This window comes from Natator depressus, chromosome 6 (genome assembly GCF_965152275.1).
Source record: "Natator depressus isolate rNatDep1 chromosome 6, rNatDep2.hap1, whole genome shotgun sequence".
NCBI classification, from domain to species: Eukaryota; Metazoa; Chordata; order Testudines; family Cheloniidae; genus Natator; species Natator depressus.
Window position 1 is genome coordinate 10,202,541 of NC_134239.1, and position 14,093 is coordinate 10,216,633.

Sequence of the window (14,093 nt, forward strand, 5' to 3'; positions counted from 1 at the left end):
TTCCCCCAGCACCCACCCTGTCACACTTTGAGCCGGCTGCATACCCTGCAGCCGGTTCGCTTCCGAACCGTGCCTAGGGACCAACTGTACACACGTGCACCACACGTTGCATTTCCTCATCCTTGTGTCCTGCCCCTGGCACCAAATGGTGGGACTACCTTCCACCAGCCAACATTCCACCTTGTTCCCATGGCCCGCTGGGGCCATCAGTTGGCGGCTCCTTTGCAGAGACGTGAGCACGGGCATGTACCTGGCGCGGTTCACCCCCATACCCGAGGCCTGCCCCTTCTGCAGCATGAGGGAGAACCTGGCACAAGCCTAGCTTGAATGTGCCAGGTTGCAGCCCCTATTCCGGCTCCTCCAGAACCTCTTGCTGAGGTTCTGGCTGCGCTTTTCCCCACACCTGTTCATTTTTGCACACCCTATCCACGTCCCCACGAAGTCGCGAGACCTCTTCGTCAACCTCCTCCTGGCCCTAGCCAAGGTCACCATCTAAAACACCAGGAGGAGGATGCTAGACAAGGGGGTGCTCTGCGACTGTGGGGCCTATTTCCGGTCCTCCCTGGTCTCACGTCTCTGGGCAGCATCTGCTGGCTCCCTAGACACCTTTGAGGAGCAGTGGGCGCTGTCCATGGTTCTCTGCTCAGTGTCTCCATCTGGATCCCACATTTTGAACCTCTGACCATCACTCCCGAACCTGTTTTTCATTGGTGGTCCCAAGTACTCATTTGGAACCCAGGTCCAGGGTTCCCTCCTGCTAGGCCAGGGGAGGGGCCTTTAGAAGTGGGTGGGCACAAGCACCACCCAGGCTTTTCCAATAAGACACTACAGGTGTCATCTCTCTGGCTGCTATACTGGCTGGAGCTTCTTCCCTCCCTGGGCTGCTGCTGCTGGCTGGCTGGAGCCCTCCCTGGACTGCTGCTGTTGTGTGTGTGTGGGGGGGGGCACAGCCAGTGTACCCCATCCTGTGGAGGGAGAAGCAAAGAGCCCACCACCATTTCTGGGTCCCTCCTGCTTGGCTGGCTGCCACCTGCTTGCTGCTGCTTCTGTCTTGGAGCCTGCTGCCCTCATTGAGGAGGAGGAAGGCTGCTGCGAGGGGCAGCAGTGTGGAGGGGGTTTGTTTCTGCTTTTGGACTAAGTGACTATAACACCTGTGCTCCTGGGGGGGTGGTAGCGTCTGCTGCTGTGGGGGGGGCTGGGGGAGAGGCGTGGAGCCCCTCCATGTGCCACCTACCCTGACCGCCACCTCCGGTACCATCCTTGGTGGCTGGGGTCCCGTCCCCTCACTGACTAGGAGGCACAGCGTCCGCTGCCTCCTGGTGTCCACCTCGCTCCATGTCGAAACTTACGTGCAGGCGCTGGCGCAGATGGTGGGGCCCAAGGCCATCGTGGCAGCCTCCAAAATATATGGGAAGGTCATAGTCTTCCTGGCATTGGAGGCTGCCACTCAGGAGGTGGTGGAGAAGGGCCTTACAGTGGGGGTGGAGGACCTGGGCATATGGGTGGTACTGACCTTTGTCCCACCCTTCCTCCCCAATGCTGTCCTGTTGCCTTCCCTCTCCACCCTGGGGGAAACCATGTCCGTCATCAGCCCTCTCCCATTGGGCTGCAAGGACCCCGCCCTCCGTCACGTCCTGTCCTTCTGCCGGCAGGTGCAACTCCAACTGCCACCGGTGACCCATGACAGGGCAGCGCTCGAGGGCGTCCTTCCTGTTGCACTACTAGGGGGCCCATTACTGGGTCCACTACTCGATGGTGGAGGCCCGGTGCTTCCTCTGCCAGGCAATAAAGCAAGTAACGCAGTGCCTACTTGGACACTGTGTTGCCCTAACTATATTGACTGAAGCATTATGCCTCTTGTGGAGGTGGAGTTATTAGATTGGTGTAGTGGACGACTTATAATTTTATAGTGTAGACACTCAGTGTAAGTTGCCTTACATCAACCTAACTTTGTAGTGTAGACCAGGCCTCAGATTTTGGTTTAAAAGGGATTAAAATTGATTTTGCTTAAATCCAACTTCAGCTAATTTAGTTTTGGGCCTGTCTGCATCAGAAACTTGCAGTGATGTGATTTTTAAACTGCTTATGTTAAATTGGTTTCAATTCCTGTGTGGACGTCTTTATTCCAGGTTAAGGCTGACATTCTGGTTAAGCTGACTAAGAGTTGGGTTAAGCTAAACAGAAATAAGCCACTCTGACACTGAAATGAGAGTACTCACACAGGATTTTCAACTAGTTTAACTAAACAGTATAATTAAGCCAGTGGAAGTTTGAAAGCGGACGTGGCCTGAAATCATCTTTAAAATCAATTTAGTGAAATTACTGCAAAAATTACTGGACATCTCACAGTATGTCACACTGATGGAAACCGGCCTTGTTTTGGTTCAGCTTAAATGTTTTCCCAACTGGTTTAAGATGAATTGATATAAAACAAATTTATATCAGTGGAAGAGCTCAGCCTTAAACTGATTTAAATTAAACTGATCCAGTTTCTTTGTGTGGGTGTAATGTGCCCTAATGGCAGTAGATTGAACCTCTGATTATGTATAGAGCTAAAAGCATGAGCCTCTCCTACGTGAGCTAAAAGACCTCTGTAGCCAAACGCAGAAGCAGGCTCATTTACCTGTCTGGTTCAACCATTGGCAGGAGGGAGACAGATGGCATCCTGTGTAAGGGTGGGTTATATAGAGAAGGCTTAAAAAGTGGAACTGAGAAATCTTTAATAAATTGTTTTTTTTTTCCATTTAAAAATGCAGATTCATTGAACCAAGAATGGGACTGGGTTCAAAAATTTTCCTGACTCAAAAAAAATTTTTTTTTTTGAGAAAAATGTTTCAAAATTGTCAAGACATTTTGTTTGGAGATTTTCTAAATGAAAAAATTGTTTTCTGGTGCAAAATAAGTTTTTGTTTCAGAATTGAAGCTGCTTATACTGAAAACAAAAGGTTAAAAAGAGAAAAAATGAAATATTTCAAAGCTATCACAATGAAATGTTTCAATTGACCCAAAATGGAAAAACAAGGTTTTTTTAGTTTGTGAATATTTTGGGGATTTCGTCGGCTTGTCCTGATTCAAGGTGGGGGGAAATTTTGAAAAATCTTTTGAAAATATTCACAGAATGGGCAAACGCTATTAAAATAATTCCTATTCCAATTCATTTCACTAGAATGAAAAGATAATTTTCTCCCGAGTGCACACACGTGTACAGACACGGACAGGGTTCGCTTGCACATTCTCAGTTTCACAAAGTCTTCAAGCCTGGTAATAACTAGAAGAATGTGACACTTTCTTGTTCCATTGTTTATTGAGAGGCACAGGGAAATGTCTGCATTGAAAGCCAGGCAGAAAACGATAGCTGCAAATATTTTTTCTAACACCTAAATTTCACGTAGCTGCAAAACACTGAGCAGAGGCTCACAGATTGTAAGGCCAGAAGGGACCACTGTGGTCACAGAGTCTGTGATACGGCGCATGCCATGACACTGCCAAAAGAACTGACGATTTCATCTGCTAAAGCCCAAGTAAAGAGCTAGAATACAATGGAGGGCGATTCGGGCCAAGTCTGAGATAATGCACCACAGACTTTAAAAATTAGGGGCCTAATGCTCTGTTATCCATGGGAAATTCTCCTCCTCTGCTTTGCACCTTGTGTCATTCTTGCGCCAAGAGAGGGCACCGTGGCTGCAAAGAACCTTTCTGATTTGGTGGCATTCTACACGTGCTTTGCTCAGGCGCAAATGACAGCAGGAGTAGCCAGGCTGAGTACCAGCCCCGCTGACTCCAGTGGAGTTACTGCTCAGTGCAAGGCCCGGCCTACACTTGGAAGTTGGGCTGGCCTGACCATGCCTGTGAGGAGTGTGATCATTTTACCAAAATGCCCTAGACTGGGGTCAGTTACACCCGTATGATAGCACCCGGCGCTTTTCATCTGCAGATGCCACAGCACTTTATGTAACAGATCAGTATCATTTCCATTTTACTGACCAGAACATAGGTCTCCGGAGGGCTTGGCTACACGTGCAGCTGTAGAGTGCTTTGGGTTAAACCAGCCTTCATACAGCGCAGCAGGGAAAGCGCCCCAGTCTGTCCACACTGACGGCTGCCAGCCCACTGGCGTGGCCACATTTGCAGCCCTTGCAGCGGCATTGGGAGCAGTGCATTATGGGCAGCTATCCCAGCGTTCAAGTGGCTGCAACGTGCTTTTCAAATGGGATGTGGGGGGAGAGAGAGCGGGTTTTTGGGGTGCTGAGAGTGCATCGCCATGCTGTCTTGTAAATTCAGACCCCCCTTTCCTCCCCCGCCTCTCTCACTCACTCAAAGCAAACAGTAGCTGTTCGTTTTTTTCTCGGAGCTGATAAGCAGCTGGCTGTTTGAAACGGAGCTTTGAAAGGGCCACTTCCGCATTCCTGCCGGAGTTCACAACAAAGACAAGAGAGGCCACTTCAGTTAATGGGATTCTGGGAGGTTTCCGGAGGGCAGTCAGAGCGCTGTAGTAACTCCTCGTTCACACTGACGCTGCAGCGTCTCACCCAATATGCAGCAAACCATATCCCTCTCGGGGAGGTGGAGTACCAGCAGCGCTCTAGCCAGGGGGTCAGAGTGCTCTATGTGCCTTGCCCGTGTGGACGGGGAGTGAGTTAGAGGGCTCTGGGCGGCTTTGTTGTGGTATAACGTGCAAGTGTAGCCAAGGCCTGAGTCCCATTCCCCAGCCCTAGTTACCAGGCTTCACTGCTTCCCCTTACAGATAAATGCACTTACAGAGGTATCGCTTATTCCCCTTATCGTTAAAGCACTATGTGTTGACAAGGCCTAAGTGGCACGAGAATCATGCCCATCATTTGTAGTTCTCGGAGGGTGAAATTCACCCACTTGCAGAAAGCAATGCGCAGAGCAACACTCACATAGCTGGTCATGCCTGTAACATCTCCACTCAAATGCAGGAGCCTAGGCACCACTTCAATCCGATTGAAGGCCTATTTTGATTCAAGCGATGCATCGGCCTGGTGATTTGAGACTCACTTCTTAAAGAAACTCTGCTTCCTAAATCTCTGCGGATTACAGGCTGGGCGCAGTAATTGGTTTTGGTATCCACAGGAAACAATTCACGGACCCATTCACTCTTGGCTGTAGGAACGGGCGTATGTTTTGTTGATTAGCACGGCAGTTTTCCACACTGAAATGACCTTCTTCAGCTCAAGGTCCGGGCTCACAGCGCTGGTCAGATTCATAATGTAATTTTCTTCTTTTCCCTCTTTTTCTAAATATTCTTGAAAGGTCTCCACTATCCTGTTCATAAAAGAAAAGCAGATTGTAAATGTACAGGAAACTGGTTCGGAAAGGCTAAGTGCCAAGTCTGACAGGCACACCCAGTTTCTTGAGTTCTCTTTTCACACTGTTGGTCACTTCAGATGGTATAAAGTGGGGTATTTTTCTGCAGCAAGTTTTGACTTTGTCAAAAAATGAACCCCCCCAAATCTGAAAATGGTTTGGTTTTCAGCAACTAAAAAGTAAACATTTTCAGCTCAACACTGCTGAAAAGTGAAATGTTGATGGCTCAAATAAATGAAAAATGTCTAAAAATTTTTGGTTTTCTGAACCAAATTTTTTTGAGGAAGGCAGATGCTTTCTGAGAAAATTTACATTTAATACAAAACTCAATTTTTCATTCAAAAAAGCCCTACGTGTAAAGTTTCTAAAGCCTCAATTAGTGAATATTCAAGAGTTGTCAGACAAGAGGTAACATTTCCTTCCATCAATTTTTAAGCAAAACAGTGTGCTCTTAAACAGCAGTGGGTGAAATTATCCAGTACTGGAGATAATTCTGGGGAAGAAAACAAGGCATTAAAGGGTCATAAGGAATAGAAGATTCCAAAACTCCAGCCCTTACCTAAAGAATGAGATTTAATATCCCTGCTGGAATTTTTATCAACAACAACGGATGTTCTTATTATCCATAGACATGCCTAATCCATTCTTAAGTCTTACAAAATTCTCAGCCTCAATGACTTCATGTGGCAGTGAGTTCCACAAGCCATGTAAAAAACTATTCCCTATGAATTTTCTACCTTTCAATTCCATTGAACATCCCTTTGTTCTTCTGTTATGGGAGTGGAAGAACAGACGCCTCCTGATCTTCCTTCTCTAGACCAGTCAGTATTTTATAGACCATTATTCAATCTCCTCCATTCCTAGGTAACAACCTCAATCTGTTCAGTCTCTCTTCATAGTAGTTTCTCCGCAAACCTGATCATTCTCATTGCCCTTCTCTAAGTCCCTCTAGTTCTGCAGTATGGGAAGTCTGAGAATCTCTAGCTAAGCATGTTATCCAATTCTAGAAGACTTGGAGATCTATGGAAAATGACCTTTTATATGTGATATGATTTGACCTTTCCCTTTTAATACAGCATACGAGTAATATACAGGCAATTTTAAGAGGCTGGGTTTCTTCCCCTACATTTGCCTTGATCTTTTAACCTGCATTTTAAAAAAAACAACCAACCAGACATACCCACAAAGTCTCTTAAATCAATAGGGAATCATATCTAAAGTGGTTTGTGCCTGCTCCAAATTAAAAGTAAAAAAAAATAATTTTTTTTTCATCTGGATCTAAATGTTCGTGCAGAGGCCCTTCCCATATTCACAGACAAGAGAAATATGTTGTTACCCCCAACTGTTTTCATAGCTTTCCAATGTCACTGTGATCATTTCGTGCAGCTCAATGATAAAGAACTCAATATTGACAGTGGATAGCGCAGTTGTCAGCTTCTCTCTCTCCTGGTCAGCCAGCTCATCATGGAAGCCCTTGTCTATCAGGAAGAAGGGATTCTGAAATGAGAAGCACAGTGTCAGTGGGGGGCAAGTGCAGAGGTGCTGCAGGAGTGGCTGGATGCCCCATGCACAGAGCAGTTGAGGATGTGCTTAATGGAAGAGTCTCCTCATTTGGCTCAGAGCAGATGTAGCCTGGTGACGCTTGCTTCTGCCCTATGCATAGGGGGTGCTCCTGGGGTGGGATGGAGCAGGTGGCTCTGCACATGACCTCAGGCCAGTGCTGCAGTCCCTGTAGCCAGTAAAACCTTCATAGCTTTTATTGACTAATATATGTTGGGCTAATGTCTATCCATCTATGATCCATCCATCTCACATTATCAATATTGATACCACAATGCATTAAACACACAATATCAATAGAACATTATATTGTAGATACATTTCTAGCAGTTACCTCGCCTGAATTGTCTGTCTTTTTATAATCCTGTTCTCTTGTGCTAAGTATCCCATAACACTTTGCAAAACTGAAGTCAGCTTTGGCATTAGAAAATAAGAAACTTGCCAAACGCAAAATACATTAATGTTGTGCCCAGTACAAGCCGGACCAGTACCTGGAACACTAGTATCCAAAACAAAGTAAGGGAAGATACAGAACAACAAGTTAAGGAACTGACACAAGCTGATGGGCTGGATTTTTGTGACGTATAAAGCATTTTGTAACTTGTAAACCATCCTATCAATACTATTTGCTGAAATATGTAACTGGGAGCACACCTTCTGTGTAAAGTGAATTGAACAACAGCAGCACAAGACGGCTTCACGGAAACGGCTATATTACAAAGCCTTTCTTCCAGTACTATGCTATTATTGTCAGTGTTTGTTGTAGCCATGTTGGTCCCAGGATATTACAGAGATGAGTGGGTGAGGTATTCTCACTGGAACAACGTATGTTGGTCAAAGAGAGACACTTTCGAGATGCACTGAGCTCTTCTTCAGGTCAGGGAAAGACCAACAGACATCTCTCTATGCTCTTCCTGACTTTTAGCAATAAACCTGACTGATCTCTTGAATATACTTCATAACAAACCAAGATGTGGACAAACAATTGTCTATGCAATTTATCAACAGTATTAAGGCCATCAGGTCCCATCCAGCCCAGCCTCCTGCCAGATCTGGACCAGAGAATCTCCCCCAGAGATTCCTGCCTCTGGCACAATAACTCCTGGATGAGCTAGAGTGCAACTTTGAGAAAGGGACGACGCACCTAGATTTACAGACTCCAAGTGATGGAGCCTGACAGCAGCAGAGGAGGGACTGCACAGCAAGTGAGCAGAGAACGTTGGTCATAACTAGAGCTGGTGGGGAAATGTTGGGATATTTTCCTGCACAAAAGTTTGACTTTTAATCAGAAAACAAAACAATAACTAAAATAATTGTATCTGTGGCTTGCAGCATGACATTTGACAGTGGGATGGCCCTTGGGCCAGGCAGGTGCCATTTGCTGTGATCAAGAAACTCTGTTCAGATCTGGTGGAGTTACAAGCAATTGAAAATCCCCCACTTCACAGTGCAGCTGGCTTTCAGAAACACGTCCAAAAGAGGAATAGGTTTTCAGCTGGAAAGTTTTCATGTTTTACTTTTTGCAACAAAGTCAAAATTTTCTGTGAAAAAACTTCCGTTTGTCAAAACCCCAATTTTCTGATTAAAAACAATTGCACAGAAAGTTTTCAGTCTAGTCACAGCCCCATCCCAGGCACTCACTGGGGTGGGTTCCTCCATTACCTGGTTCATTTGTACAAGTAGCGCTGATCTCTTTGCTGACAGGATCTGCCACAGAGACAGGATGTGCTTCAGCCGGGTTTGTGGGACAACCTGGGATGAAACAACACAGACAGGGATTTACCCAGACCTTGGCACCCAGAAAGCCTTTACACCGTTACTTAAATCCTCATCGCGGAAGTGAGCACATTCTATATTTGTTTCACAGTTACCATGCTACTGCCAAAGTTTTAAAGAATGTCAAACCACTGAGCTGGTGGGAGTCACTGGCTAAGCACCTGGAACCAGAGTTTGCTGAAGAGCAAAACCAGCTTTTGACAGCTTTTTGTAGGCACAGAGAGAATATTTTCTTTGTTTCAGTTTATTCAACTAGTTCAGTTCAATGAATAGTTCATTGAGTAGAATGGCCAAGCTCTAGTTTGAAAAGTTGGGATCCTGCTGGTCATCTCTGAAAACTCATGGCGATCGGGGGAGGTCCTGGACGACTGGAAAAAGGCTAATGTAGTGCCCAGCTTTAAAAAATAGAAGGAGGAGGATCAGGGGAAGTACAGGCCAGTCAGCCTCACCTCAGTCCCTGGAAAAATCATGGAGCAGGTCCTCAAGGAATCAATTCTGAAGAGGAGAGGAAAGTGATCAGGAACAGTCAGCATGGATTCACCAAGGGCAAGTCATGCCTGACTAATCTAATTGCCTTCTATGATGAGATAACTGGCTCTGTGGATGAGGGGAAAGCAGTGGATGTGTTGTTCCTTGACTTTAGCAAAGCTTTTGACACAGTCTCCCACAGTATTCTTGCCAGCAAGTTAAAGAAGTATGGGCTGGATGAATGGACTATAAGGTGGATAGAAAGCTGGCTAGATTGTCGGGCTCAACGGGTAGTGATCAATGGCTCCATGTCTAGTTGGCAGCTGGTATCAAGTGGAGTGCCCCAAGGGTCGGTCCTCGGGCTGGTTTTGTTCAATATCTTCATAAATGATCTGGAGGAGGGTGTGGGTTGCATCCTCAGCAAGTTTGCAGATGACACTAAACTGGGAGGAGTGGTAGATCCGCTGGAGGGTAGGGATAGGATACAGAGGGACCTAGACAAATTAGAGGATTGGGCCAAAAGAAATCTGATGAGGTTCAACAAGGACAAGTGCAGAGTCCTGCACTTAGGACGGAAGAACCCCATGCACCGCTACAGACTAGGGACCGAATGGCTAGGCAGCAGTTCTGCAGAAAAGGACCTAGTGGACGAGAAGCTGGATAGGAGTCAACAGTGTGCCCTTGTTGCCAAGAAGGCTAATGGCATTTTGGGATGTATAAGTAGGGGCATTGCCAGCAGATCGAGGGACAGGATCGTTCCCCTCTATTCGACATTGGTGAGGCCTCCTCTGGAGTACTGTGTCCAGTTTCGGGCCCCACACTACAAGAAGGATGTGGAAAAATTGGAAAGAGTCCAGCGGAGGGCAACAAAAATGATTAGGGGACTGGAACACATGACTTATGAGGAGAGTCTGCAGGAACTGGGATTGTTTAGTCTGTGGAAGAGAAGAATGAGGGGGGATTTGATAGCTGCTTTCAACTACCTGAAAGGGGGTTCCAAAGAGGATGGATCCAGACTGTTCTCAGTGGTAGCAGATGACAGAACAAGGAGTAATGGTCTGAAGTTGCAGTGGGGGAGGTTTAGGTTGGATATTAGGAAAAACTTTTTCACTAGGAGGGTGGTGAAACACTGGAATACGTTACCTAGGGAGGTGGTGGAATCTCCTTCCTTAGAAGTTTTTAAGGTCAGGCTTGACAAAACCCTGGCTGGGGTGATTTAGTTGGGGATTGGTCCTGCTTTGAGCAGGGGGTTGGACTAGATGACCTCCTGAGGTCCCTTCCAACCCTGTTATTCTATGATTCTATGATACCTGGCAGGCATTTTCAGAAACTGTGCCCATGTGGATTATTCATTAGTATTATTTATTTGTATAGCAATAGTGTCAAAAGGCACCGGTCACCATGTGCTGGGATGTAACAAAGGGACAATGCATGTCTGCAAACGAATGCAAGGTAATCTTTTCAGAAGTGTCTAAATGATTTGGGAGCTTCCCATTCTGACCTGGGGCTATGGAGGAGCTGAAGAACCTGGGGAGGTAGGAGTCAGCTGAATTCCTGCAGATTGTTTCAGTTTAATCAAGTCGGCATTTTCTGACAGAAAAATCTACTCTACTCTAGAATTTATACAGTAGGGTTGGTCAGAGAACGGGTTTTCTTCCACAGAACATTTCAATGAAATGTTTTGTGGAAAATTTCAACCTGAAATTTTAGAATTTTAGAAACCTGAAAATTGATGTTTTTGTTTCCACTTTTGGGGGAAACTCAAAAGTTTTCATTTTTCTTTTTTGATGGAAAGTTGAAATTTTCCATAGAAAGCAAAAATATTCATTTAGTCAAAACCACAATTTTTTGCTCAAACAATAGTTTTGGAAAGAAACTGTACTCTATATTCATATATTCAGAATGTATAGTAGAAAGCATGAAAACAAAGAATATTTATTATAAAGAGCTTCGTTTTCATTGCTGTGAATTCAAACCAAAGTTAATCTCTTACTGGTAAGTCTCTGAACTGCTTTGCATTAGCCTCCATCTTCAGGTCATTTCTGACATACTCAGTCAGGAGCCGCTCTGGGTCTCCTCCGGTCACGGCCAGGAACTCCGCAGCCACTTTCAGGGTGGAGAGTGCTCTGGAAATGTCGTTCACTGAACTGGCCTCTTCCATAATGCGTTTCATTAGACTCACGCTCAGGGGTTCCTATGGATAGCAACAGGAGACGAAAGGCTGTCTGTAGGATTTCCACATCCAATTTCCATTACAATCAATAGCATCCAAATCCCCTAAGCAACTTTGAAAAACTCAGCCTTAAGTGTTTCCACACTGGCCTTATATGATCCATGGGATTGTATACAATGTGTGAAGAACCTATGAGGAATTTTGTTAGAGATGCCATATATAAGACAAATGAATATTAAATTAATAGATTCTACGGCCAGAAGTGATTGCTGTGATGGTCTAGTGAGTCTGACCTCCTGTGTAACACAAGCCACAGAACTTCCCCAAAATAATTTCTGTTTGAAGTACAGGTCTTTTAGAAAAGCATCTAATCTTGATTTAAAAATTGCCAGTGAGAGCGAATCCACCACAGCCCTCAGTAAATTATTCCAATGGCTAATTACTCTCACTGTTAAAAATGTTACTTCATTTCCTGTCTAACTTCAACTTCCAGCCACAAGATCAGAGTTTACCTTTGTCTACTAGATTGAAAAGCCCTTTATTATCAAGTATTTGTTCCCCATGTTGGTACTTAGACTGTGATCAAGTCACCTCATCGTTAAGATGTATTAATAATGCCGTGTTAATAATACACAAATACTTTCATGACTTATTTTATCTCATTCTGATAGTTAAGATTGTAAATTTAGGTGACCCTCTAAGCAAAACTCCTATAGAATGTAAGTGCTATACGTCTGATGATTTTGCTATATAATTCAAGTGAGAATTCTATTCCTGCTTGGCATCCTAGGGGAAGGTGACAAAAACTATAGAAAGGATAGGAGTACTTGTGGCACCTTAGAGACTAACAAATTTATTTGAGCATAAGCTTTCTTGAGCTACAGCTCACTTCATCGGATGCATTCAGTGGAAAAAGGATATAATTCTCTATGAAACTGGAAAGATTTAGAGACCAGTTTCTATGGAATCACACTACAGAGACCTTTGGTTTCATCAGTACTAAATTCTATGGGACTTTACCAGAAGGGAACATGGGTATTGCCAGACGGGATCAATGCCAGGTCTGTCTAGTACAGTCACCTGTCTCTGACAACACGCAATACCAGATGCCACAGAGGAAGGCATAGGAAATGCCCTCCCGCCCCAGATGGAAAATAATCTGCCCCCATGCTAGACCCCATCTGATCTCTGATAGTAAGAGACCGGCTCATGCCCTAGAGTGGGAGGTTTACAAAATTTTTGTCATCACTAATTATTGCTAACTGTGGATATTTCTGTGATCTACAGAAATGTCCAATCCATTCTGGAATCTTGCTAACATCTTGGCCTCAGTGACTTCTTGTGGCAATGAGTTCCACAGAATAGCCACATATTGTGTGGAAAAGTATGTCCTTTGATCAGTTTTAAATTTGCCACCTTTTAATTTAATTGAAAATCCTGTTTTTCCTGTGTCATGAGACAGGGAGAACAAACGGCCCCCAAGTCACCCTTCTCTAAATAATTGTTTTATAATGGGAATTCTTTCAAAATGTGTTTGAACCAATAATGAGAGCATTACATCAGCATAATTCAGGAGTAAAATCAGGGCAGTCAATGAAATAAAACTGTTGTGTAGCTGGCATACGAGGGAAGAGAACCAGCCCCCCTGACTCCAAGTGGCCAAGGAACTGTACAAAAATGAGCTTTTTAGTGGCCAAAGCTAGACCTTGATGGGCCCCTTGGCTCATCATGGGCCTGATCCTGGCCTACTCTACGGCCGCTTTGTGCTGCTCCAATGTCTCAAGCTGAGCACTCAAATCCTGAAGGCACCCAGAAATGACTGGAGTGTTTAGAGAACGGTGCCCTTAATGGACGAGTGGACATACTGTAGGTTTTGGATATTTACTCAACCTTCTGACCCTATAGTGGCTATGAAAGCTATTTACAGTGGGGGAAAGAGAGAGGATTATCTGAGTCCGAAGCTGCAGGAAAACCCAGGGTTGTTTTTGATCTCACCTGGCGCAGTTGTTCTTTAACGTTATCTTTCGTGGAGTGCAGAGTCTTCACATTGTTCAGCGTAATGGACGGAGTTGTCTGAAAACGAAAATGTTAGTGATTAATAACTGGTTTATGAAGTACAGCATTGTTCAGTACAGAAAAAAACCTGAAGCACACTTCAAGTGTTAAAGCATAATTTTCAAAATGCACCTAAGGGATTTAGGAGCCTACAGCCCACTTTGAAAAGTGTCTTAGGCTCTTAAGGCTGGATTTTTAAAAGTGCCCAATGTGATTTTAAAAAATCATCTATTGAAATCAATGGGAGTTCAGGCTAAAGTGTTCAGAATTCCTAAGCGATTTTGGAATGTAAGTACCATTTTCAAAGATGATTTAGTCACTTGGGTGCCCAAATCCCATTGTTTTGCAGTGGGACTTAGGCATTTAACCTGCTCAGGTGCTTTTGAAAATTCCAATAGGCCCCTAGATGCCTAAATAATTTCAAAAAAGGAGGAGTCCGGTGGCACCTTAAAGACTAACAGATTTATTTGGGCATAAGCTTTCATGGGTAAAAAATCTAAAGAAAAACCTTGCATCTGAAGAAGTGGGTTTTTTACCCACGAAAGCTTATGCCCAAATAAATCTGTCTTTAAGATGCCACTGGACTACTTGTTGTTTCTGTGGATACAGACTAACACAGCTACCCCTCTGATAAATAATTTAAAAAATCTGGCCCCTAGGAGCCCAAGTCTCATTGCAAGTCAATGGGATTTAGACTCCTAAGCAGACCTGGGAGGGAAATGGTTTTGCTATC

The 14,093-nt window shown here is 44.7% G+C and overlaps 1 protein-coding gene across 1 annotated transcript in view; it reads right to left on the bottom strand.

Moving 5' to 3' along the window:
* Positions 1 to 3,296: 3,296 nt before the first annotated feature.
* LOC141988596 (E3 ubiquitin-protein ligase rnf213-alpha-like) overlaps positions 3,297 to 14,093 on the bottom strand; it is a 181,164-nt gene continuing 170,367 nt past the window's right edge. The window contains exons 70-74 of the mRNA XM_074954446.1: positions 13,301 to 13,378; positions 11,126 to 11,326; positions 8,551 to 8,640; positions 6,665 to 6,825; positions 3,297 to 5,286 (exon numbers count right to left, since the gene is read on the bottom strand). Coding sequence (XP_074810547.1) covers positions 5,115 to 5,286; positions 6,665 to 6,825; positions 8,551 to 8,640; positions 11,126 to 11,326; positions 13,301 to 13,378 — 702 coding nt within the window. The 3' untranslated portion in view covers positions 3,297 to 5,114. The remainder of the gene's footprint in view (positions 5,287 to 6,664; positions 6,826 to 8,550; positions 8,641 to 11,125; positions 11,327 to 13,300; positions 13,379 to 14,093) is intronic.